The 22,002-nt window shown below is 52.1% G+C and overlaps 1 protein-coding gene across 1 annotated transcript; it reads right to left on the bottom strand.

Moving 5' to 3' along the window:
• Positions 1–5,880: 5,880 nt before the first annotated feature.
• LOC309793340 (forkhead box protein J1-like) lies at positions 5,881–8,835 on the bottom strand (the record flags this gene model as incomplete). The annotated part of the gene is made up of 2 exons (XM_082603817.1): positions 5,881–6,648; positions 8,338–8,835. 2 exons carry the CDS (start codon positions 8,833–8,835, stop codon positions 5,881–5,883), a joined length of 1,266 nt encoding a protein of 421 aa, XP_082459943.1.
• Positions 8,836–22,002: the final 13,167 nt, after the last annotated feature.

Genomic DNA, 22,002 nt, shown 5'->3' with positions numbered 1-22,002 from the left:
AGAGGAGCAGACGGAAGAGACACCAGTTCCTGGGACGCCTGGTCCTACAATCCCAGGTGGGATTCCAGCTCGCCTACCCCCCCCCCACCACTTCCTTGCTCTATATGTAGGTCGTTCCTTCGCTTCTCGGCTTACTAGAAACCAAATTCTTCCGACTGAAGATATGATTGACCTTATTTACAAAACAGAAATAGAGTCACAGGTGTAGGAAACAAACTTATGGTTATGGCGGGGGGCAAGGGAGGGGAGGGATACATTGGGAGATTGGGATTGACATATACACACTACTATATATAAAATAGATAACTAATAAGGACCTGCTGTAGAGCACAGGGGACTACTCTGTACCCTGTAATGGCCTATATGGGCAAAGAATCTAAAAACAGAGTGGATATATGTATATGTATAATTGATTCACGTTGCTGTACAGCAGAAACTAACACAAAATTGTAAACCAACTCTTCCAATTTAAAAAAAATATATCTACTTGAGGCCTGAATGATGGTAAAGAGACTCGTTCCAATAGCCTACAAACACTAGTGTACGCTGAGCTGCTAACGTCTCTTCACCTCACCTTTGCTGTGCCGCCAGGGCTGTGATCCTTCTGCTACTGTAACATCAGCCGTTTTCTTCACTAAAGCAGGAAAACCTACTGCCTAACAGTCGGTTCCCCCAAGGGGAGGAAGCTGTTCTCCTGCTGCAGCTGAACTTTGGGGCTGCTAGAGCAGTTCTGTGAGACTCAGCTGAGAAGCTGAAGCAGGAAGGAAGGTGATGGCAGTTGCCCAAGAAGCTTCAGGATCTACTCAACGTAGATGGAGAACTCCATGTATCTTCTGCAGCCTTGGCTCAGAGGCCTAGAAAGAGCCAGGAAGGCTGCTGAGGTCCTCAGATACCCTGCTTGCTTTGATATTCCATCAAGAAGACAACCTTTCCCCAAAGCCACACCCTTGAGCAGTGCCACCAAGTCACACCAGTGCCCCTTTCTCTACCCTTTAGAGAATACCCGGGAAAGAAATATAATAAAAGGGAGCAAAAGACCAGGTCTTTTACCATCTTCTTGTGTGGGTGATCCGTCCTCTTCTTCTAGAACCTCATTTCCCTAGGACAGAAGGAAGGCACTGTGAGTCCATAAAGCAGTGAAATGAGCCTACTGATTGTCAGAAGACAGAACTAATCACCCTCCTGGTATCCATACATTTCCTGTCTGTGTGAGATGGCTGGGAGGCCCAGCAGAGGCAGATTTTGCTTGGCGAGGCAGGATCGGCCCGTAGGGACCAGGTCTGAGGCACGTTCCAGAGGGACCAGGTCTGAGGCACCTTACAGAGGGACCCTGGGACTGTCAGGATTAGCCTTGGTTATAGTTTAGCTCACACTGTTTCTCTCAGGTGGAAATCAAAGTTGTCAAATGAAAAAGCAAACCGTGAGATCATAAAACTTTCAGGAACCCTTTAGGATCCCCAATCCCATCCAGATACTCCTTTGAGAACATCTGGCTCAAGAGAAAGTTGTAGAGTCCCCACTGGGAGCTGGGCATTCCATATACTTCAGGCACACCTCCGTCAGAGCACTTCTCACGCTGAGTTATAACTCTGATTCCTCCATCAGATGGAGCTCCGGGATGGGTGGGATGGGTGGATTGGGGGTGTGGGCAGGCAAAAGCCATGTCACTCGGTCTTTGTGTCCCCCAGTGCCAGGAAGATGTGAGATGCCTGTGCCAGGTAAATACTAAGTGAATTGGAGGACAAACACCCTCTCAAGGGTCTGGCCTGGAAGACTTCCCTCTGGAACTCACCCCACGCCTATTACGCTGAGACCAGCGCCCTCTGCTAACCGGACAGTCCCTCTGCTCTGCACCCTGCCTCTAACAGATCCAAGTGCACCACCTTGGAAGGCTTCTTCCAGAAGAGCCCCCATCCTATTTGCACCCTGTGCCAGCGCCGGCAGTCCCTCTGACCGGGGAGGGGCACCAGCGTCCACCTTGCTCTTACCTCTGCATCCTGCTCTTCAGCGGTGGCGACGAGGCCCGCAAAGTTGCAGTCTGGAGACGCCGCTGGCGTCACCTGCAAAGGAGCAACAAAAGTCAAGGTGCAGATGCCACCGGCTCTCCTACCCAGCTCGCCTGGCAGCAAACGCAAACCAAGTCCTCAGGACAGAAGTGGTGCCACATGGAAGATCACATCTGAGGGAGTCTGTGATTCAACAACCCGGTACCGTGTTTTCCAGGGCTCCCCTCCCGAGCACTGGGGGGCTTTGCCGATCTCCCTGGCAGGCCCTGGACTGAGCTCCTTGGGACTCGAGTACAGAGCAGAGCAGAGCGGCGAGGGCGATCCCATGCTCCTCTCTTACGTCTCCTTCTTCTGAGGGGGTCCTGCTGGCGGCCCGGGGGCAGGGGAGAGCCTCCCCGTCCTCTTCCGTGCCAGGGGCGATGTAGGAGCCGGACATGGAGGAGACGGTGTCGGTGCTGATCTGGGAGGACACCATGGACATGACCTTCCTTCTTCAAGTCTGGGTCCCCAGTATGTTGAGGGGGGCAGAGGCGGGGAGAAGAGTGTTTCCTGCCCTCAGCTCAACTCTTCATGAGGCCTGGCGCATTTGCTTCAGGCCAGCATGGAATCCCATCCCGGGGGCCTTCCCATCACTGGAGCTGAGGGTGGCCTGTCCCGAGGGCAGACGGGGAAGGTCTCCGAAGACTGAGTTCCTGAACATTGCCCCTCATCCCTTTCCTGGCTGGTGATACATGGGGGAGGGAGGATAGGGAAGAGGTGGAAAGTGAGGAGACAGAAAGCTAGCTTCTTGCTTTGGGAAGGGACTGTACCACACCTGAGGGTGAAGTGGCTGAAGGGCTTCTCACCTCAAAAGTGGAGATCAAAGGAAATGCGAAACCTGCCCAGAGAGCTTGAGTCATGGGCTCAAAGCCACACAGGGCAAAAGAGAAAGGACAACTCAGTGCAACATGGGGTCCTGGATTGGGATGTTGGAATGGAGAGGAGCATTCCTGGGGTGATCTGCAAGACGTGAAGGGGGTCTGCGGTTACATGGGATTACCAGGTCAGTGTTCATTTCCTGATTGTGATGGTGGTACTGGGATTATGGAGGTGTGTCCTTGTTCTAAGGAAACACACACTAAAGTATCTAGTGCTAATGGGGCAGCCTGTCTGCAACTTACTGTTAAGGGCGCAAAATATATATTGACTGGGATTACATCGAATCTCTAAATAAATACGGAGTCACTGAACGTTTTTTCAAAAAGCCACCCAGCCAAGGGCCGGGGCAGGGATGAATAGGAGGGACAGGATCCACTCACGCTTCCCGCCTCCTCCACCGCCAACCCCCAAACGCTGCCTGCTGAAAGGGTGTGTGAAGCCCTGTGTTGTGGCCGCTTCGGAGCCCCCTCTTAGCTTTGGCTGCTCGTTGGCAGCATCCATGGACCCTTAAAAGTGCCAGTGTTTGGGTCCCAGCCCCAGAGACGCTAGTCCCAAGCATAGGGATTTTCAGGAGCTCCTGGGAATTCTTCCTGGCAGCCAGAAGCTTCTTCAGCCTTTTCTTACCTGGCAGGCAGTTCTGCCAGCCCCTGACCTTGCCCCTCTTCCCCCAGCATGGGCCCAGCCAGAGGGTGAGGAGGGGGGACAGTGACCGGCCCCACCTGTCAATCCAGGGTGTACCCCTTTTGGCGGGGGCTGGAGGCTGAGCCTGGGGACCAGTGGAGAGGCTGGAGCCCCCATGTTCCCCCAGTGCTGGGGAGCGTGGGCAGGAAGGCCGGAGGGTGGTGGGGAGAGGGAGGGAGTCGTTGCTTAGGGGGTGAAGGGAGTCTCAGAGGGAGGTTGGGGCAGCCTCCTCAGCAAGCGGTGGGAAGGGGATGGGCTGCCTCCTGAGCTCTGTAAGGCCCCAACCCGCCTGGCCCTGCAGTGTGCGCACCCTTCGGAAATATTTTGAGTAATTAGCAAGGGAAAGCAGCAAGTTGGCGGGGGAATGCCAGGTTGTCCTGGAGCCAGCCTCCAGTGCAAGGAAAGAAAGGGGCCTCAGGAGAAAGGGGCCCGTGGAGGCTGGGCAGGATTGTGTAGGACAGTGCCCGTTTGTGTGTGTGTGTGTGTGTGTGTGTCTGTGCGCACGTGCACGTGAGTGCTGGGGGAAGGGGCTGTGCACCACAAGGGCGTGCTGGCGGGGCCAGGTGCAGGCTCGGGGGAGAGATGGGTTCCAGGCAAAGCTGGGGTGAGGGGGTGGAAAGGTGCCTGCTGAGTGTCACATATTTGCTGTGCCTCAGTTTCCCCATCAGAACTCTGGTACGTTGATTCCTCACAGGCTGGAGCTGTAGGGTCTAGGCACCCCGTCTTCCGTCTGCCCTGATGGCCTCCCTCAGCCCCAACCTGCATTGGAGGGAAGGCCCTGGGCGGGGTGAATGAACCCCAGGGTGGCAAGTGGGGCCCCAGGGGCTGGGGCCCTCTGACCTCACACCCTGTCCCTTCAGGAAGGGACCAAGGGAGGGAGGAGCTGGAGACAGGCCCAGGCGAGGACCGCAGGTGAGTCTGGGCAGGCCCTCAACTTGGGCGAGGTGGGGAACGTGAGCCGAGCCCTGGGCAAGAACGGCCTTTGTGAGTGAGTCCCCAGGGCCAGGGAGGGGGCTGTGCCTCCTTTGCCGCCTGCTCCTCGGGGCTGTGGGTACAGTCTCCCCATTGCACATAGAGAGGTGCCGAGGCCCTGGCTGCAGGGGACCCCCGAGGGCCGCCTCTCAGCCCCTTTCTCTCTGGGCACCCAGAGATCATGAGGAGTGCATCAGGGGACACTCTGCAGGCCTTTGGTGCCCCCCATCTTCCTCCCAGCCATTCCCCCTTGGGCCGTGACCTCCCCAAAACTGGCCCATGCTTTTCCCCAGAGAAAGTTGCAAGCAGGTCCATTTTGAGACTTTTTAAAACTTTACTTTTAAAAATGTTTTTATTGTAAATCACTTTCTATGAAAAAGGTTAAATTGCCCGATGGGTTAGGAGAGGGGATGTGGGATGCAGCCCAGGGCGTTTATGGTGGAGCAAGACACTCCCCTGCAGGAGTGCAAGCAAGGGCACGGGGCCATCCCCCCATTCTTGGTCCCAGTGGTTCTAGCAAGCACTGCGTCCCTCCCAGTTAAGCCTCAGCTCTAGCTACACTCACTACATTAGTCTGTCTGTCCCCTTTCCCTCTGCAGCTTGGCTGCCCCAGCCCCTAACCCCCAGATCCCCATCTCCCCGCTGCTCTCAGCCTCAAGTTGGGCTCAAAGATTAGGGACACATACCCTCTGCCCCACCTCTAGGGATGAAGCCAGAATATCCCAGAGGCCTTAGAAAATCTCCTGGCTCCACGCGGCACCCTGGCCTCCTTTCTGTCTCCTCTCTCTTCCCCCCTCCGCCTAGCTCCTCCTCACAGACTGCCAGGAGAGGCCTCTTGGGTGTTCATTTGCAGTCACCTAATCAGCATTGGTTGTACCTGGGAACTTGCTCTGGATAGAGACCTGGGGAGGAGAGCAGGAGAGAGAGAAGCTTGGAAGCTAAGGTGTTCTGGGGCGGGCCCTGTACTGATGTTTCCAGCTTGGCCAGGGCCCCTCCAAGCTGCAGCTCTCATAGTGCAGGGCCCTTAGCGTGTCTCTGGGGCAGGGAAGAAGTGGATCAATGAAACACTGTGTGTATGGGGGGCTGGGGAGCGGAGGCAGCAATTTGGGTCCTGGGCCCCAATTCTCAGCCTGCTGGACTAGAATCTGAGATGGCCTGGGCTGGGGGCCGTGTGGCCTGGTGGGGTGACCTGGCCCAGCCCCTGCCTGGGCGGTAGGGTGTCCATGGGCCTGCACTGGTGGGGAGGGGGGCAGTCTGGGCCCAGACTTCGGTGCTGTCTGGAGGTGGGGCAGGGCCTGGCTTCTTACAAGAAGGCGCCCAGGCTGGCCCAGTCATGCAGGTCAGAGGCCAGTGTGGCATCCCCGGCCTCAAAGAGGGGCTCAGGGGGCAGGGAGCTACGGGTGCTCTCGTCCCAGGGGTGCTCCAGGAAGGATGTGGCCAGGAAGGTCTCATCAAAGTCCAGGCTGTCGGTAGCCTGCTCCGCTGGAGGCCCCCAGGTAACAGGGCAGTCGATGTGGTGGCCATGGATGGTGAGGTCCACGTCCCCGTGTGAGGCAGGGCTCAGCGGCGGGATCAGCTCCGAGATCTCCAGCCTGCCCAGCTCCCCGTCCAGCGTGCCAGCGTCCAAGATGGCCTCCCAGTCAAAGTTGCCCTTGAGGGGTTCCAGCTCACCCTGCTCCTCCTGGGTCAGCAGCAGGGGGCTGGAGGGCCGCGGGACCTTGGCCTCCTGCTTGGGCAGCGGCTGTTGACGCTTACGCCCCAGCCTGCCCTCGCCTGCACCCCAGCCCGCCTCCCCAGTGGCCTCCTCGAACTCCCGCAGCAGCTGCTGGGCCTCGGTGCTCACGGTCAGTGGCCCGGCCCATGGGGCGGCGCTGGGCTCTGGCACGGCCTGGCGGGCAAAGGCCGGGTGGATGTGGACTGGGGGCAGCCGCTGCTTCTTCAAGGCCCCACTCAGCAGCCGCTCTGCGTACTGGGGGTCGATGCACCAGAAGCCCCCCTTGCCTGGCTCGTCCTTCTCCCGAGGCACCTTGATGAAGCCCTTGTTCAGGGACAGGTTGTGGCGGATGGAGTTCTGGACACAGGGAGGTAGGAGAGAAGGAAGACAGCTGGGAGAGTGGGTGGGGTCAGTGATGGGGGGCTCCTAGAGCCACTGCCAGTCCCACCACCACCTTCTCTCTGATGGGGGCAGGGGAGACAGAGGCGCTGCTCCGAGCGGGAAGCTCTGGGACACCAGCCACGGGGCACCAGGAGCTGGGAGTGCTGTCGGGGGCTTTTGTTCCCTTTGGCCAGGATATCTGCCTGCTCGGTCATACGAGCCCTGAGCCGCAGGGTGGCTCTCAGTGCCAGCCTGTCCTGCCCTCCCTCCCTTACCCCGCTGCTTGCGGCCTCTGGTCAAAGGCCTTGGCTCCCCCAGGTCCTGGACGGCCATCTCCCTCTGCCCGGGCCTGGCTGGCCTTCTCTGTTTGTGAAATGAGTGAGTGGGTGTGAGGGTGTGTGTCTGTGGGGGGGGGGATGAAGTGTGGGAGGATCTGATGACTTTCCTTGTTTCTAGAGCCGGCTGCTGGCCTGGGCCCTCACCCACCATGTCCCCCTCCTCCCACCCCAGGCTCTGAGGCCTCAGTTGATTATTACCCAGCCAAGAGCATAGCGCTCATTCCTGGGGCCTCTCAGGCTTGGGGTAGGGTGGGTGGTGGTGGAGGGTCTCTGCTTTCTCACCAAGGTTACAAATGGTACCTGCCCCAGGGTCAGGGCCCAAGCAATCGTGGAATAGCTGTGATTACAGGAACTCTGATCCTGTGACCTGTGCCACAGGGAAGGATCTGTGCATCCTCAGGGTCTCTGTCCCCAAGTAGCCCCTGATCCTGATGGTCGAAGAGGCTCAGGGCAGCGTGTGCCCAGCCTGAATCACCATCCTGCCTTGTTCAGGCCTGGGTGCACAGTCCAAACCACGCTGGGGCACAGGGGTCTGGGGCCTGGTGGGTGGGGCCGGCAGGTGAGTAGTGCCCCCTGGCAAGACTGGGAGGTTTACATGGTGGTCTGGGCCCCTTGGCTGCTCTGTGCCAGGTTCCGGACACTTGGAACATGAAGCCAGTGTGGGAGGAAAGAGCCCCTGTGGAAAGCACGTGGCTGAGGTAATTGTCCCCCCAGGGAGGTTGATGAGAAGAGGGGGAGGAGTGTAGGCAGGAAACTAGGGAGGGCTTGGGGTGGGGGCTGGCACAGCAGCTTTCGGAAGGCCCCGTAGCCCTTCCACTGGGACACCGATGGCCTTCACACCCCGCAGCACGCCCCTCTCCCCTCCCAGAGCCCCTCCAGCCAACTGAAAGCAGGCGGGATGCAGAGTCTGGCAGGAACGATGCTCTGCCTCCAGTCAGGCCCTGACAAACTGACCTTGAGGAGGGTAGTGTCAAGGAATTCCAGGACTTGGGACAAAAATGTGTCCCTCAGTCCATCAACCTACCCTGGGGGGCTGTGTCCACGCATAGTTCAGCCCTGGTCTTTGGGCTGAGCCTGCCGGATGAGTGACAAGTTCTTTCCCCTTGAACCTCTATGTCGGCACCCCTGCAGCCCTCTGAACATCCTCCCTCCTCCGTCTCTGAAGTCAAAGGGGCAGCAGTCCAAGCACTGGGCTCCCTTGAGGTCCTTCCTGGACGGCCTTCCTCTCTCGGGGCCCTGGCCGTACCGCGCCTACTTGGCCTGCGGATCTGGGATGTGAGTCCAGTCCGCGCGGGCATGGGGAGGGAGGGAGGGAGTGCCTCCCTACCTGCCAGGTGGGATCAGCGTGGCGGAAGTAACAGAAGTTGTCCGTGATCCACTTGTAGATGGCCGACAGGGTGATCTTGGTGGCCTTGCTGGCCTGCATGGCCATGCAGATGAGCGTGGCATACGAGTAGGGCGGCTTCACGTGCGGGTTGGTGGCGTAGTCCACGTCGTCGGGAGGCGAGGCCTGCAGCCCCGAGGGGGCGCTCCGCGGCGTGCAGGAGGACGTGGGCTTGCCGGGTGTGTGCGGCTGCCCCAGGCAGGCGGGGTCCGCCGCCAGGGGAGACCCCGGCTCGGCCGAGCCTGCCAGCTCGTGGGAGCCGTGGGGGTCGGTGTCCCCCGAAGGCAGGGCGGGGAGCTCGGCGTTGAGAATGGAGAATTCCTGCAGCCACTGCAGGCTGGTCAGGCTGTCATTCAGGGCGTTGGACTCCTCCAGGCCGCCTTCCGGTCCGGCCTCCTCCGCTGCCCCTGCTCCCGAGACGCGTAGCCAGCTCTCCGCCATATCTGCGGGGACTCTCCGAGGGGGCTGTCAACATCCACGAGCCGAGCCGAGGGTGGCCGCCGAGCTCTCCGGCCCGCTGACTCCCGCGGCTTCAGTTACGCAGCCTCCCGGAAGCGGGCTTCCATCCCGCGATCCGGGGGTAGCCTCCTCCAAACGGAATGTGGTGCCTGCGGGGACCAGAGCGGGAACTGAGCCCTCTTTCCCCACCCCCGAGGGGAGAGTGTGGGCGAGGGGGGAGGCTCTTACTAAAATCCTTCCTGCAGCTGGGGAGGATCTTTTACTGCCGACGTCGGGGAAACAGAAGGTGTGCCCGGGGCTCCGACCCACACGGGGTTCGCCTCGCTCTTTTCCTCTTGGATCTTTAAGAGGAGACTTAATTAGCCCAACGAGGGAATAGTGTAGGGGCATGCGAGGCCACCCCTTTCTCCCTCAAAGCGGGGAATTAACCCCCCTCTCTCCGTCCACAACCAATGGAAATGGGGCGAGAGAGTCCAGGAGGGCAGTACGACGGGTCGGGGGGCGGGGGAGGTCGTCTGATCTTTGAAAAGGGATATTAGGATGGGGCTCAAGGGGAAGGAAGGAAACAATACAGAGAGTTATAAGGGGGTGGGAAGTGAGTGTCCCCCAAACGCCTCTGATGTCAGTCCCCGGGCCCTCCACTTCCGTCGGGGACGGATGGGAGAGCGGGCTGGTACTGACGCCCTCCCTTCCCACGGCCGGCAGCCCTCCCCGTCCCTTACCTGGCTCAGAGCGCAGCCCGGGCCAAAGGAAGCTTCTCAAAGAAATTCCTCCCACCGCCCACCCTCACCGCGGCTCTCTGCTCCCAGCTCCAGGGCCCAGCCAGCAATCCTCGTCGCCACTCACGCCCGCCGGCGCCTCTCTGAAAGCCAGCGGCTGGGGACCGGCACTCAGTAGCCGCTCGCAAGGCGTCTCCTGCTGCCGTGGCGACGCCCCGCCCATATAAACAGCTTCCGCTTCTGCCATTGGCCAGGGCATCTCCAAAGAGACCGCGGGCTCTTAACGGCTCTCTCACGCGGTAACTCTCTTCCAGCTCCCTCCTGCCGCCCTCTCCCGCGCGCGACCCAGCCCCCTACCCGCCACCGCGTCCCGGCTCCGCGCATTCCCGCCCGACGGCCCCGCGCAGGGCTCGGAGAGGCGCGCGGCTCGGCGCTCCCGCAGAGGCCCCGGGGCCCTCGGCGAGCAGTTCGCCGCGGGAACCGTCCTCCGCCCCACCCCCTTCCCATCTGGGCTGCTCAGAGGTGGCGACGGCTCCTGGGACGCAGCCCGTGGCGCGGGGGCCAGGGCTGGGTGCATGCTTGGGGCTTTCCTTTCCTCTCCTCTGGGCTGCGAGTGGCACTTCCTCACGTTTCTGCGGCCTGTCCCGGTCTCCCGACCGAGTGTCGTCTTGGTGCCCGCAAGCAGGTCTGACTCTCCGATGCCACCTGCCGCTCAGGTCCGCAGAAACCGCAGCCCCGGTCGCAGGCACCCCAAGGCGGCTAGGGTAATCCAGTGTTTCCCGGTAAGCGCCCCCTCCCCGCCCCGTCCTCAGCAAGATTCCCAGAAGCTGACATTCCAGAGGCTTCTTCGGAAGTGCTCTCCCTCCTTTCCAGATAGCCGAGGAAACAGAGCCGTTGGGTGAAAGCCAGGAAAGCCGTGGACTTGCCAAATTCTTTGACTGGGGTCATTTGCCCCATTCATTTCACCAGCCTTTAAGTGACGGGCTAACGGTGGACTGTGGTCCTTCCTCCTCCCCTCCCCCAGCCTCCCTCCAGTCACCAGCTTTCCTGCTCTTCAGTTATTGAGGAGCTGCAGTTGGAAGTTCTCTGGTTGAAGGGGGTGGGTGGAGGTGAGGGCTCCTTATCAGGCCTCTGGGCAGGAGCTGTGCCCGGGGGATGGTACACCAGCTCCCACCCAGAAACATGTCTTTTCCTCTACCCCTTGCCCTCTCTCACTCCTCCATGTCCAGCTTGTCTTGAGTCAAAGTTTTTTTTTTCTTCCCAAGTATTTATTGTTTTATTTTAATTTTTATTTTATTTTTTTATTAGTTTCTGCTTTATAACAAAGTGAATCAGTCATACATATACATCTGTTCCCACATCCCTTCCCTCAGGCATCTCCCTCCCTCCCACCCTCCCCATCCCACCCCTCCAGGCGGTCACAAAGCACCGAGCTGATCTCCCTGTGCTCTGCGGCTGCTTCCCACTATCTACCTTACGTTTGGTAGTGTATATATGTCCATGCCTCTCTTTCGCTTTGTCACAACTTACCCTTCCCCCTCCCCATATCCTCAAGCCCATTCTCAAGTAGGTCCGTGTCTTTATTCCTGTTTTACCCCTAGTTTCTTCATGACATTTTTTAAAATTCCATATATATGTGTTAGCATACGGTATTTGTCTTTCTCTTTCTGACTTACTTCACTGTGTATGACAGACTCTAGGTCTATCCACCTCATTACAAATAGCTCAGTTTCGTTTCTTTTTATGGCTGAGTAATATTCCATTGTATATATGTGCCACATCTTCTTTATCCATTCATCCAATGATGGACACTTAGGTTGTTTCCATCTCCGGGCTATTGTGAATAGAGCTGCAATGAACATTTTGGTACATGCCTCTTTTTGAATTATGGTTTTCTCAGGGTATATGCCTAGTAGTGGGATTGCTGGGTCATATGGTAGTTCGAGTTTTAGTCTTTTAAGGAACCTCCATACTGTTCTCCATAGTGGCTGTACCAATTCAAATTCCCACCAGCAGTGCAAGAGTGTTCCCTTTTCTCCACACCCTCTCCAGCATTTATTGTTTCTAGATTTCTTGATGATGGCCATTCTGACTGGTGTGAGATGATATCTCATTGTAGTTTTGATTTGCATGTGTCTAATGATTAATGATGTTGAGCATTCTTTCATGTGTTTGTTGGCAGTCTGTATATCTTCTTTGGAGAAATGCCTATTTAAGTCTTCTGCCCATTTTTGGATTGGGTTGTTTGTTTTTTTTGCTATTGAGCTGCATGAGCTGTTTTTAAATTTTGGAGATTAATCCTTTGTCAGTTGCTTCATTTGCAAATATTTTCTCCCATTCTGAGGGTTGTCTTTTGGTCTTGTTTATGGTTTCCTTTGCTGTGCAAAAGCTTTGCAGTTTCATGAGATCCCATTTGTTTATCTTTGTTTTTATTTCCATTTCTCTAGGAGGTGGGTCCAAAAGGATCTTGCTGTGATTTATGTCATAGAGTGTTCTGCCTATGTTTTCCTCTAAGAGTTTGATAGTTTCTGGCCTTACATTTAGGTCTTTAATCCATTTTGAGCTTATTTTTGTGTATGGTGTTAGGGAATGATCTAATCTCATACTTTTACATGTCCCTGTCCAGTTTTCCCAGCACCACTTATTGAAGAGGCTGTCCTTTCTCCACTGTACATTCCTGCCTCCTTGATCAAAGATAAGTTGACCATATGTGCGTGGGTTTATCTCTGGGCTTTCTATCCTGTTCCATTGATCTATCTTTCTGTTTTTGTGCCAGTAAAACACTGTCTTGATTACTGTAGCTTTGTAGTGTAGTCTGAAGTCAGGGAGCCTGATTCCTCCAGCTCCGTTTTTCGTTCTCAAGATTGCTTTGGCTATTCGGAGTCTTTTGTTTTTCCAAACAAAGTTTGAAATGTTTTGTTCTAGTTCTGTGAAAAATGCCAGTGGTAGTTTGATAGGGATTGCATTGTACCTGTAGATTGCTTTGTGTAGTAGAGTCATTTTCACAATATCGATTCTTCCAATCCAGGAGCATGGTATATCTCTCCATCTATTTGTATCATCTTTAATTTCTTTCATCAGTGTCTTATAATTTTCTGCATACAGGTCTTTTGTCTCCTTAGGTAGGTTTATTCCTAGGTATTTTATTCTTTTTGTTGCAATGGTAAATGGGGGTGTTTTCTTGATTTCACTTTCAGATTCTTCATCATTAGTGTACAGGAATGCCAGAGATTTCTGTGCATTAATTTTGTATCCTGCTACTTTTCCAAATTCATTGATTAGCTCTAGTAGTTTTCTGGTAGCATCTTTAGGATTCTCTATGTATAGTATCATGTCATCTGCAAACAGTGACAGCTTTACTTCTTCTTTTCCAATTTGGATTCCTTTTATTTCCTTTTCTTCTCTGATTGCTGTGGGTGGGTGGAGGTGAGGGCTCCTTATCAAGCCTCTGCGCAGGAGCTGTGCCCGGGGGATGGTACACCAGCTCCCACCCAGAAACATGTCTTTCCCTCTACCCCTTGCCCTCTCTCACTCCTCCATGTCCAGCTTGTCTTGAGTCAAAGTATTCTTTTTCTTCCCATGTATTTATTTATTTTATTTTTATTTTGTTTTTATTTTTTATTAGTTTCTGCTTTATAACAAAGTGAATCAGTCATACATATACATCTGTTCCCACATCCCTTCCCTCATGCATATCCCTCCCTCCCACCCTCCCCATCCCACCCCTCCAGGCGGTCACAAAGCACCGAGCTGATCTCCCTGTGCTCTGCGGTTACTTCCCACTATCTATCTTCCTTACCTTTGGCACTGTATATATGTCCATGCCTCTCTTTCGCTTTGTCACAGCTTACCCTTCCCCCTCCCCATATCCTCAAGCCCATTCTCAAGTAGGTCCGTGTCTTTATTCCTGTTTTACCCCTAGTTTCTTCATGACATTTTTTAAAATTCCATATATATGTGTTAGCATACGGTATTTGTCTTTCTCTTTCTGACTTACTTCACTGTGTATGACAGACTCTAGGTCTATCCACCTCATTACAAATAGCTCAGTTTCGTTTCTTTTTATGGCTGAGTAATATTCCATTGTATATATGTGCCACATCTTCTTTATCCATTCATCCAATGATGGACACTTAGGTTGTTTCCATCTCCGGGCTATTGTGAATAGAGCTGCAATGAACATTTTGGTACATGCCTCTTTTTGAATTATGGTTTTCTCAGGGTATATGCCTAGTAGTGGGATTGCTGGGTCATATGGTAGTTCGATTTTTAGTCTTTTAAGGAACCTCCATACTGTTCTCCAAAGTGGCTGTAGCAATTCAAATTCCCACCAGCAGTGCAAGAGTGTTCCCTTTTCTCCACACCCTCTCCAGCATTTATTGTTTCTAGATTTCTTGATGATGGCCATTCTGACTGGTGTGAGATGATATCTCATTGTAGTTTTGATCTGCATGTGTCTAATGATTAATGATGTTGAGCATTCTTTCATGTGTTTGTTGGCAGTCTGTATATCTTCTTTGGAGAAATGCCTATTTAAGTCTTCTGCCCATTTTTGGATTGGGTTGTTTGTTTTTTTTGCTATTGAGCTGCATGAGCTGTTTTTAAATTTTGGAGATTAATCCTTTGTCAGTTGCTTCATTTGCAAATATTTTCTCCCATTCTGAGGGTTGTCTTTTGGTCTTGTTTATGGTTTCCTTTGCTGTGCAAAAGCTTTGCAGTTTCAATAGATCCCATTTGTTTATCTTTTTTTTTATTTCCATTTCTCTAGGAGGTGGGTCCAAAAGGATCTTGCTGTGATTTATGTCATAGAGTGTTCTGCCTATGTTTTCCTATAAGACTTTGATAGTTTCTGGCCTTACATTCAGGTCTTTAATCCATTTTGAGCTTATTTTTGTGTATGGTGTTAGGGAATGATCTAATCTCATACTTTTACATGTCCCTGTCCAGTTTTCCCAGCACCACTTTTTTTTTTAATTTTTTGCCTTATAACAAATTTAATCATTTATACATATACATATGTTTCCATATCCCCTCCCTTTTGCGTCTCCCTCCCACCCTCCCTATCCCACCCCTCCAGGCGGTCACAAAGCACCGAGCTGATCTCCCTGTGCTATGCGGCTGCTTCCCACTAGCTATCTACCTTATGTTTGGTAGTGTATATATGTCCATGCCGCTCTTTCACTTTGTCACAGCTTACCCTTCCCCCTCCCCATATCCTCAAGTCCATTCTCTAGTAGGTCTGTGTCTTTATTCCTGTCTTACCCCTATGTTCTTCATGACATTTTTTTTCTTAAATTCCATATATATGTGTTAGCATACAGTATTTGTCTTTCTCTTTCTGACTTACTTCACTCTGTATGACAGACTCTAGGTCTATCCACCTCATTACAAATAGCTCAATTTCATTTCTTTTTATGGCTGAGTAATATTCCATTGTATATATGTGCCACATCTTCTTTATCCATTCATCTGATGATGGACACTTAGGTTGTTTCCATCTCCGGGCTATTGTAAATACGGTTGCTATGAACATTTTGGTACATGTCTCTTTTTGAATTATGGTTTTCTCAGGGTATATGCCCAGTAGTGGGATTGCTGGGTCATATGGTAGTTCGATTTTTAGTCTTTTAAGGAACCTCCATACCGTTCTCCATAGCGGCTGTACCAATTCACATTCCCACCAGCAGTGCAAGAGTGTTCCCTTTTTTCCACACCCTCTCCAGCATTTATTGTTTCTAGATTTTTTGATGATGGCCATTCTGACTGGTGTGAGATGATATCTCATTGTAGTTTTGATTTGCATTTCTCTAATGAGTAAAGATGTTGAGCATGCTTTCATGTGTTTGTTGGCAGTCTGTATATCTTCTGTGGAGAAATGTCTATTTAGGTCTTCTGCCCATTTTTGGATTGGGTTGTTTGTTTTTTTGTTATTGAGCTGCATGAGCTGCTTATAAATTTTGGAGATTAATCCTTTGTCAGTTGCTTCATTTGCAAATATTTTCTCCCATTCTGAGGGTTGTCTTTTGGCCTTGTTTATGGGTTCCTTTGCTGTGCAAAAGCTTTGAAGTTTCATTAGGTCCCATGTGTTTATTTTTCTCTTTATTTCCATTTCTCTAGGAGGTGGGTCAAAAAGGATCTTGCTGTGATTTATGTCATAGAGTGTTCTGCCTATGTTTTCCTCTAAGAGTTTGATAGCTTCTGGCCTTACATTTAGGTCTTTAATCCATTTTGAGCTTATTTTTGTGTACGGTGTTAGGGAGTGATCTAATCTCATACTTTTACATGTCCCTATCCAGTTTTCCCAGCACCACTTATTGAAGAGGCTGTCCTTTCTCCACTGTACATTCCTGTCTCCTTGATCAAAGATAAGTTGATCATATGTGCGTGGGTTTATCTCTGGGCTTTCTATCCTGTTCCATTGATCTATCTTTCTGTTTTTGTGCCAGTAAAACACTGTCTTGATTACTGTAGCTTTGTAGTGTAGTCTGAAGTCAGGGAGCCTGATTCCTCCAGCTCCGTTTTTCGTTCTCAAGATTGCTTTGGCTATTCGGAGTCTTTTGTTTTTCCAAACAAAGTTTGAAATGTTTTGTTCTAGTTCTGTGAAAAATGCCAGTGGTAGTTTGATAGGGATTGCATTGTACCTGTAGATTGCTTTGTGTAGTAGAGTCATTTTCACAATATCGATTCTTCCAATCCAGGAGCATGGTATATCTCTCCATCTATTTGTATCATCTTTAATTTCTTTCATCAGTGTCTTATAATTTTCTGCATACAGGTCTTTTGTCTCCTTAGGTAGGTTTATTCCTAGGTATTTTATTCTTTTTGTTGCAATGGTAAATGGGGGTGTTTTCTTGATTTCACTTTCAGATTCTTCATCATTAGTGTACAGGAATGCCAGAGATTTCTGTGCATTAATTTTGTATCCTGCTACTTTTCCAAATTCATTGATTAGCTCTAGTAGTTTTCTGGTAGCATCTTTAGGATTCTCTATGTATAGTATCATGTCATCTGCAAACAGTGACAGCTTTACTTCTTCTTTTCCAATTTGGATTCCTTTTATTTCCTTTTCTTCTCTGATTGCTGTTTCTAAAACTTCCAAAACTAAGTTGAATAAGAGTGGTGAGAGTGGGCCACCTTGTCTTGTTCCTGATCTTATTGGAAATGGTTTCAGTTTTTCACCATTGAGGACAATGTTGGCTGTGGGTTTGTCATATATGGCCTTTATTATTTTGAGGAAAGTTCCCTGTATGCCTACTTTCTGCAGGGGTTTTATCATAAATGGGTGTTGAATTTTGTCGAAAGCTTTCTCTGCATCTATTGAGATGATCATATGGTTTTTCTCCTTCAATTTGTTAACATGGTGTATCACATTGATTGATTTGCGTATATTGAGGAATCCTTGCATTCCTGGAATAAACCCCACCTGATCATGGTGTATGATCCTTTTAATGTGCTGTTGGATTCTGTTTGCTAGTATTTTGTTGAGGATTTTTGCATCTATGTTCATCAGTGATATTGGCCTGTAGTTTTCTTTCTTTGTGACATCCTTGCCTGGTTTTGGTATCAAGGTGATGGTGGCCTCGTAGAATGAGTTTGGGAGTGCTCCTCCCTCTGCTATATTTTGGAAGAGTTTGAGAAGGATAGGTGTTAGCTCTTCTCTAAATGTCTGATAGAATTCGCCTGTGAAGCCATCTGGTCCTGGGCTTCTGTTTGTTGGAAGATTTTTAATCACAGTTTCCATTTCAGTGCTTGTGATTGGTCTATTCATATTTTCTATTTCTTCCTGATTCAGTCTTGGCAGGTTGTGCATTTCTAAGAATTTGTCCATTTCTTCCAGGTTGTCCATTTTCTTGGCATAGAGTTTCTTGTAGTAATCTCTCATGATCTTCTATATTTCTGCAGTGTGAGTTGTTATTGAGTCAAAGTATTAAAAGCGTGCTGGAGAAAGTCGGACAGCAACTTTCACAAATAAGCCAACTGCGCAATTAATAGCTCTTCTTCCCTTGTGAACAGTTTTATTCATTTTTAAGAATCATGCAGCGGTCCATAAATATTGCATCCTTGACCTCCCCACTGTAGTGTGCCCATGAGTGTACTCCAGGGAGTGAGGGGTACACAGATGGCACAACAGTACACACATACTTACACACACTAGGTGTGCAGATCCTAAAGCAAAGTGAGCAAGCAGCATGCCAAGGTCAGGTGAACAGGACACAAACCCTCCCCAGGTGAGATGGCTTAACGTGTGTGGATCCGTGCCCAGGAGATGCCCCAGCGTTGGCATGACCTCTGGAGGGATGGGACTGGGGAAGAGAAGGAAAAAGGGCTCTGTGAGAAGGCTGGGATCACCACACCACCCGGAAGTGAGCTCATAGGTGAGCTCCGACCTGAGTGTGGCAGGAAGGAGCCCCAGGCCTCCGGTTAGTCTGTGTCCTTGTGTGAGAAACCAGGCCCCGTCATATTCTCTGTGGGTCAACTGCTAACAACATGACCATCTCCAGATGATGACTGGGGCGGCTGTCCTGTTCCCCGACCAGGTTCTGTGCCCTGTTCCCTGACCCCAGCCCTTTTGGATGGGATATTTCTGCTCGCCAAAAAGCTAAATGAGGGCAAAGAGGTGAGGGGATGGGGGAGAGAGCAGGAACTGTCTGAGAAACAGGAGTGAAGGGCCACTTCTCACCCGGGTATGTCTTGGTTATGGAACCAAGGCCTTGAGGAATCTCTCTGAGCCTCTTCCTGGGAGAAGACAGACCCTCCAGAAAGGGTGAAGGCAATGGCTTCCTCTTAGGGTTCCTGGCCACTGTGGCAACTCTTTACCTACATCTCCTTCATCTCAGGTAACACCACACTCTGAATACTACCTGCCGGGAGATGAGGTTGATCTGTATACCACCTCCCCAGGCTAAGGGAGCGCCCCCTTCCCTAGTGCTTCTGGGACTCAGACTTCAAGGAGATCAGGAAGTGTGGTTATTGCTCGAATCTTCAATATGAAAGGGGCTGTAAGAATGTTTCAGGGAAAGGAAGGACATTAAATGGGGCCTGAAACAGCAGAACCCGCTGCAGGATTTCAGAGCGGGTGGACACGGGAACTCAAGGCAGAAGCTGAGATTCAGGCTTGGCTCATGTAGTGTCTGTCAAGACCACAGGCCTCCCCCTGCCCACCCCCAGGGCAGGATGTGAACCACAACCACCAGGCAGTGAGGGTCACCAGGCACCTGGTGGCGCAAAGCAGCCACACAGGAGGTGCAAAACATTCCCCGGCACTGGGCTCTCTTTGAGGCCTTGGGAAGGACCCTGAAAAGCTCTTCTAGGGCAACAATTCCAACTACTAATTCAGGCCATCATGGTGGGCATAGCCTAGGGCTCTGTCATATCTCAGCCTCACAAACTGTTGGATCCCACTTTGCTTCTCAATCTCATGCTCCACTAAATAACCACCTCTTCCAAAAGCCAGCAGACAATGCATCTATCAGAGAGCTATGAGGAATCCATTGATAACACTAGTGTTGAGGGACGAACAGCCAACAGCTTACGGTCTTGCTGTTTCAGGCTGTTATTTATATGCCCTACAGCAGAGTGAGGTGGGGTGCACATGTGATTTGAACAATATCTCTAAATCTCTGATGAACCTATGGAAGGCAGTACCTCCGGCTCCCCCCATCAGGCTCAGCTGATCTGGAGGACAGGGGAGGAAAACCGGTGGGGTGGGGAGCCTCCCAGACCACCACTGACCCCAGCTCAGCCCTTCCCCCAACCTCCTTTGGGGTTCCTGGGCACCAAATGAGAACCACCGGTCCACCCCTCTCTCAGCTTCTTTCTTCAACTCTTTCAGAAAAGCGGGGTGGAGACGGGGGCAGCAGGGGTAAGAATGCCACCTCCACCTGACAGGGCGGTAGTGATGAAACGTGATAATATACGACAGTCCCTAACAAGTGCCTGGTACATAGAGGGGGTCAAAAATGCCTTTGCAGTGTCACCTTAGGATGGAGCCCCAGGCCTTCCTGAGTGCACCTGATCATAAAGAACTCCCCGGTAGGTCATCATGTAACTGAGGGGTTCTCAGATTCAAGGCCTCCTTCCTAAGCAGACACACGAGGCATAGCCTCTGCTACCAGAAGCAAGAACTGTTTTCCCAACCAACCTTCTGGTGGTTGCCACTGCTTCTTGTCCTTGAGATAGGAACCCCTAATGCATTTTGAGGGAAACCCCACTTACAGTGCAATATGGCTTTCCCTTCTCACAGGAGTCATCCCCCAACGCCACCCCAAACTGCAGGTTTCAGATTGGTTATGATGTCCCAGAGACTAGAAAATGCTAGATGGGTGTTTGTAATGAAGTCACCCAAACTCTTGAGTCTTCTTGGTCTACCTCCTAAGGAGAAAAAAAAAAAAGATACACAAGAAATAACCAGTCTGTAGACCACAGCTCCACCTGAAGATCAAGATACAGTGGAAACATTCCAGAGACTCTCTGCAAAGGGTCTCATGAGCTGCAGTTCGAGTGGCTTTAGCCGACAAGGAGAAAAGAGGTTTCCAGTCCCTTCTGAGAGGGGAAGGATCACGGTTGCGGAAGAAGATGAGTCTGGGAGAAGGGTCAGGTGCCCTCAGCATCCAGCTTTCACGTGGGTCTAAAAAGTCTCCGTGTGTCTTGCTGAGGATGCCCAGGAGGTCAGTGGTGCCATGAGGCCAGGATGGGATGTGAGAACGGGAGGAGAGCCCTGGTACAGGGGCTAAGGCTCTCAGATGGCCAAAGGATCCCACACGCAGAGCCTGTTCTCGGGGTCCTCCAGGCTGCCAGAAGGTGAGCGTCTGCGCTGCGTGTTCCGACGACTGACCACGTTGTCGTCAGCCTGCCAGGCACCTGAGAAGAGGAAAGGAAGGTTACCGGACCTTTGGTTTGGTGCAGATGGTGTCTCTGGCAGGACAGTCCGGGAGTTTGGCACGAAAGCTGGCAAGATGCGCATTAGCTGGAACTCCCACAGGGTGCAAACCACAGCACGTGAAACTTGGGAGCAGTGGCGTCCACTGGGCGAGGGACAGTCATGGCCACTGTGGCCCACTGATGGAGGGACATGCAGGATGGTCCTTGTTTTGTGAGCTTGCCGTAGGATCCACCTTTGTATCTTTATTTGGTCTTGAAGTTTGCCTAAGTGTTACAGCGGACCAGGAAAAGAAACTGAGTCTGGCTGAGACTTTCACGAGAGCAGGAGGAGGTGAAGGGGAGGGAGAAGAGTGTGTTAATTTGGGCTCAGAGTTAGTGTTTGCTGTGGGGGCCAGGGTGGGGCAGGAAGGGACTGGCTGCCCAGCAGGGCGCCAGGGACCAAATGGCATGGCAGAGAACAGAGTGACAGCTGTTCGTCTCCTTCTGCACCTGAACAGCCCACCGAGAGTTGCTATCAGCTGGTGCCACCAACCCCAGGAGACATTAGCTCCAGAGCTTTGGGGTCCCCCGGGTACCATCCACGAAACTCATCATCTTCCCCCCTCGTACTGCAGTTCCTGCACGAGAAGCACCCGCTGCCCATGCTGGAAACCCACTCCTGAAGCTTCTCTCTCCTTCATGCTCTGTATCCAATCCACCATGACCTGCTGCTTGTTCAAGCTCTAGTAAGGTCTAAATCTGTAGTCAGAAAACCGGGATACAGCCCCAGCTTGTAACGTACTGACTGTGTGACCTTGGGCAGGTCACTGTACTTGGAGCCCTGGTTTTCCCATCCATCAGATGCGAGACAAGTACTTACTCCCCAGGGATGCTGTGAGACTAAGCGAGGTGACATGGAAGAGTGGTGAGCAGGGCGCCTGACTCACAGAATGTGCGTGAAAACCATCCGCCCCCCTGGCCTTGTTCAGGTTACACTCATATCCCCCAAGTCGTCCTCCCAGCCCGCAGACTGACTCCATCTGATTCATTCCCCCCAGTGCAGCGAGATGGCCCTTCTGAAGGGAAAGGATGAAGCCCTAAGCCCCTGAGTTGGGGGAAAGCCTCCCATTCTCTGGCCGAGGACTGCTGAGCTGCCTCTTCCAGCACCTGCCCCCAGAAAGCCCCCCCCTGAAGCCAGATGGGGTCCATCGTGCTCCGAAGTATTCCCCCACTGGCCCGTACGACCACCCCATTTCTCATGCTGTGTGGAAATTCCTGGATCCTCCAGCACACGGTGATCTCTCCAGGGAAGAGCCGAGAGCCATGCCCTTCAGAGGGCTCAGTTCGTGGACGGAGCCGGCTGACCCTGGAGGGTGGACGTGACGCTCACTGTGTCACATTTGAGGGAGGCCACTCACAAATGTCTGGGGTCAGCTTCAGGTTAGGCCAGCCCAAGACACGAAACCCTTTAATGGCAGAAACACTAGGATTCAGCGGGTATAAATTGTGTATACCCATAAATGTCCTGGTGTGCTAATCCGCCCTAAGGCTCTAATAAGAGTCTTGTGGA

The sequence above is a fragment of the Mesoplodon mirus genome (genome assembly GCF_964341445.2).
Source record: "Mesoplodon mirus genome assembly, chromosome: 18".
NCBI lineage: Eukaryota > Metazoa > Chordata > Mammalia > Artiodactyla > Ziphiidae > Mesoplodon > Mesoplodon mirus.
Note: the sequence above shows the minus strand (reverse complement) of the source record. Positions and strands in the feature narration are given on the sequence as shown.